The sequence below is a fragment of the Telmatherina bonti genome (genome assembly GCF_933228915.1).
Source record: "Telmatherina bonti genome assembly, chromosome: 21".
NCBI classification, from domain to species: Eukaryota; Metazoa; Chordata; class Actinopteri; order Atheriniformes; family Telmatherinidae; genus Telmatherina; species Telmatherina bonti.
Window position 1 is genome coordinate 3,988,080 of NC_136630.1, and position 4,573 is coordinate 3,992,652.

Consider the following 4,573-nt stretch of genomic DNA (forward strand, 5'->3'; position numbering starts at 1 on the left):
AATCGGCCAAAATAAAAACAGAATAAAACAGTTCAAATGCAAATAAATAACCCAACAACAGGTCATACAAGGAATAAGGAATTAAAACAATAAAACAAACTGAATAAATAGTAAGTAAAAACCAATAATAAAAATAAACTAAAGCACACTGACCGGAAACCGTCATGCGTTGGGTTAAAGGCCAAGGAATAAAAATGGGTTTTAAGATGAGTTTTAAAAATGGACACTGAGGAGGCTTGTCTAATGTGGAGGGGAAGCTCATTCCACAGTTTTATACTAGCAACTAAAAAAGCTCTGTTCCTCTCTGCTTCCGTTTGGACCTCTGTATGGCCAGCAGCAGCAGGTCGGCTGACCTGAGGCACAGGGCAGGAGTGTGGGGTGGAAGAGCTCAAAGAGGTACATTAAACACTCAGATACATTAAAACAAACAGCATGACAGTGATGAGACTGGATGTTCTGGAGGAATTCTTGGTTTAATGGTTAATCTGGTGTGAGACTTTTTGCACTTTTACTTTCCCAATTTAGTGAAATTAGATTTTGGTCATTTGTACAGCAAAATTCAAAGCTAATAACAAAACAATGGCTCAGAGTTACATGCTTGTGATGTGCAAAGGTCTTCCTCTAATACCTCAAGTTTATACACAATTAAATCATTTTACATTTAAACAGTCATTTAAAGAGATGTTCCCTCTTTAGGTCATAGATGTTGGAGACTTGTGCAACTTCGCTTTACATGCTGCAAGCCAGACGACGTAGGAGAGAGTATATATGGAGTTACACAACCATGAAAGGAGAAGAGCCTCTTGGATGGATTCATGAAAAGGTGAATCACCTGCCCTTCTGTGCTGCATACACACACCAATACAATTTTCCCACCTTTACCAACTGTCTATTACAAACTACCATATGGAAAATAACAAAAACACTTTGAAAGTGTCACATTTTATATGGAGTACCTTTTTGAGAAAAGCAGCTGCTGTTTCCCTCTTGGTTGAAGGGATTTTCTTCATCCCATCTGGGGATTGTACCCTGATGATCTGTGAGGGAACAAAGTAATGTTTCATGCAGTGGTTTGTCTAATTTTTAACAAGCACAAGTCAACGTGCACAGATATGTATAAACCAATACAAGACTTTCTAAATCCTCAGCTGTTAAAAACAGTGTGTTTCTCCCTTTTCTCACCCTGTTCAGTTTCAGGACATTATCACAACGATGACAGTGCAGAATATACATGATAATGTTAGTTCATGAGACTGTATTAATAAAAAAAAGCGCTTAATTTGAAGACATAGTAATTAAACTACACAACATTTTCCCTGGCTGTCATTCTGTGTTACTTATTTGCAGCGAGATTGAGACTTTCAGTGAACATTGTAGCTTCCATTTCGTCCCCTGCAGATTCTTCCTAATGTTTAGTCAATGGACAAAACATACAAAATAACTAATATGATATTTAATTCTTAATCAATCACTGGTTATCAATCTTTCTTTGAGACGAAGTCCTTTTTTATTTAAATGTGTGATCTGCTCGGGCAGCTTAGCTTAGCCGGGGAGCTAACAGGCCGCAGCCCTTCTCTGCTAGCTCTGCTAACGCTGCCTAAGCTGATGCTAAGCTGATGCTACCTAGCTTTTGCTAAGCTAACTGATACTAAGCTAATGCTAAGCTAACTCTTCAGCTAATTCTGCTGCCTCATCACTCCGGACTGCGGCTAACAGATAGCTACCGTTAGCCTGGTCGACCCCTCAGCAGCTTTAATGCGACCTGTTTAAAATACTTACAATATTATCCCCCATGTCGCTCCGGTGAGAGCCGCCGGGAAGTGTCGCTGTGTTGGTAAACACGCAGTTTATACAAAAGCCACCAAACGTTCCTGCTTGTGTGCTAACGAAACTCCATCACACAACTAAAACAGCAGTGTTACAAACATTAGCAGCCGACAGTTAAACAGCGGTCCCACGCCGCTGCGGCCCCGGCTGAAACAAGCGCCGGAGACAGGAAACGCTGGTTCCGTTTACTCATCAATCTGCTTCTGAATGCAGGTTTACATCAAATGCAGTTTGTAAGTCCGATTATGGAGGATCATAACCTCAAATATTTATAGAAAAGAAACCTTTTGTAAAAAAAAAACAACAAAAAACATTAGCATACTGTTGTCAGTATTGTTATTCCCCTTGATTTTCCACTTTATTTTATTTTTTCTATTTCTTTGGACCAAGATTCGGTGTCCTTAATAAAGTTTGAATTGAGACTTGAATTGAGACGGTTCATTAATTCATTTTCCAAACTGCTCAATCCAATTCAGGGTCGCAGGGAAGCTGGAGTCTATCCCAGCAGTCTTTGGGCAAAAGGCAGGGTACACCCTGGACAGCTGACCAGACCATCGCAGGGTCACACAGAAATAAACAACCACTCATGCTCATTCCTATGGGGAATATAGAGCACCCAATCAACCTAACATGCATGTCTTTGGATGGTGGGAGGAAGCCAAAATACCTGGAGAGAACCCACACACACAGGGAGAACATGCAAACTCCACACAGAAAGGCAACTGACCAAACCTCACCCCAGCCAAGAATTGAACCAGCGACCTTGTTGCTGTGAGGCCACAGTGCTAACCTATGCACTGTGGCATATTGAGACAGTATTCTTCAAAAAACACAAAAAGAAAATAAGAATTAGAAAAAAATTAGAGATGTAGGAATAATAAACTCACCTGTCCGCCCATCAGAGTTACCTTTACTTGCTGTAAATGCTTTCTGTTATACTTTTAGTGTTTTATGTGAAGCACTTCCTTAGCTTTCCAGATTTCAACCAGGTTTCAACTCGTATGTGGAAGTGTATAGGGATGTACATTAAAGAAAATGTAAGGTTTTAAAAGTTAATTTTAATCATAAAGACAAGTACAGTAGTTTTCAGTATCAGGTTCCTGCGAGTAAATCATTCACAGATCCAATAGTATTTGTAAGCTGCGTGTAAATGTGTAAATCATAAAGTGAGGCAAGATATTGTTGATGACTTGCTGCCATAAACAAAAATTTTGACTCTGTCGTGGAAATTTTATGTTCTGACTTAGAGTTTCATATATTTCATAGTCCTAGCGTATACTCATGTCTGATTATGGCTTTGTGGGCTTTCTGAAAAGGTCATGATGAACTTAGGAACTTAAGCTAAGTTACAGTGTCTGCTTTCATTTCATTATTCCCCTTTACAGACATAGCAATGTGTAGAGATCTGACATGTCTGCGTTCAGAAATCTGGGATCTGATTAGTTAGAACACTCTCTTACTTGAAGAGGGTTACAGCTAACAACAGAGATTTCTTGTTTAGAATAACATAGATTAAGGGCAGACAATTGACGCCCTTTTGCGAGGGTAAAAGGATGGTTCAGCCTGGAACTCAGGTAGAGCATTCCAGACTTCTGCCCCGTCGGACCTATGGACTGTCTCTCCAAGTTGCAATTTGTATTATTCTGTACTTTATTTTCTGTTCATTGTTTTGTAGTGAAACAATGGGCAAGGTCGACTTCTTTATTTACAAGTGTTATTTACACTCATTTCATGCTGTTTTGGTTCATGGTTCTACTGTTTTTAGCTTGTTCTTCAATCCAGTAGGTGGCGGTAGAGCGCTAACAGTTGGATTGCAAAGCACCACCACAGAAGAAGAAAACCTTCGCAGCATGTCGGGACTAAAGATGCTGTAAACTCTGTAGCATGTCGGGTCTAAAGATGCTGTAAACTCTGTAGCATGTCGGGTCTAAAGATGCTGTAAACTCTGCAGCATGTCGGGACTAAAGATGCTGTAAACTCTGCAGATTGTTCAGGAAAACGCGAATCGACATGGAAAGCTGCTCTTTCCAAACGCAGCTCTGCTCCATGGACCACATGAAGATGGAGGAGGAAGGTGAGTGTTTGTTGTTCTGCACACATGTACGGAATAATAGACATTATGTACAGAACAGTTTCATTTCCCTGCACGAGACGGACAGAAAACGTCACGACGTAAATTTGCACCAGTTTGGGAATGTTTAGAATAATTTAAACCAAAAACAAGATGTCTTCCTTTTATTAACTGATAAGCTAAAAATTAAGCTAAATATACTAATGTGAGATCAATATTATATTAATGAAGCAAAGAAATAATCATAAAAAAAACAAAAACAAACAAGGTCTGTAGCCAGGGCCGGATAAAAAGTTTACAGGCCCCTGGGCCCAGAGTGTTCCAGTGCCCCCTTCCCCCACATTGTGGAAATTGTGAATGATACACTGTTAAACGATGTTTCTAACATCTCTCAGCCAGTGGTACCAGTAACAACACACTAGACACTGTGGAGTAACTATCTGGCTTTTATGTACATTTTGTTTCATGTCCAAACTGCTGGTGTTTGCCCTATGAGGGCCCCACATGGACCTCAAGTAGGTGTGGGCCCCTGGGCCTGTGCCCATAATGCCCATTGGATAAGGCAGCCTTGTCTGTAGGCGACTAGTGGGCTGGTTTTTGTTGATTTTTTCCGTTATTATTTATAGATGAACACTGTATCACAGTGATTTACAGTGTACTTCACTGTGTAAATGT

General features: G+C 40.1%; 1 protein-coding gene across 1 annotated transcript in view; it reads right to left on the minus strand.

The window, feature by feature from the left end:
• Positions 1 to 1,935, minus strand: part of nploc4 (NPL4 homolog, ubiquitin recognition factor) — an 18,035-nt gene extending 16,100 nt beyond the window's left edge. Inside the window, exons 1-2 of the mRNA XM_079260937.1 lie at positions 1,780 to 1,935; positions 957 to 1,037 (exon numbers count right to left, since the gene is read on the minus strand). Of these exons, the coding sequence (XP_079117063.1) occupies positions 957 to 1,037; positions 1,780 to 1,794 (96 nt within the window). The 5' untranslated portion in view covers positions 1,795 to 1,935. The remainder of the gene's footprint in view (positions 1 to 956; positions 1,038 to 1,779) is intronic.
• Positions 1,936 to 4,573: the final 2,638 nt, after the last annotated feature.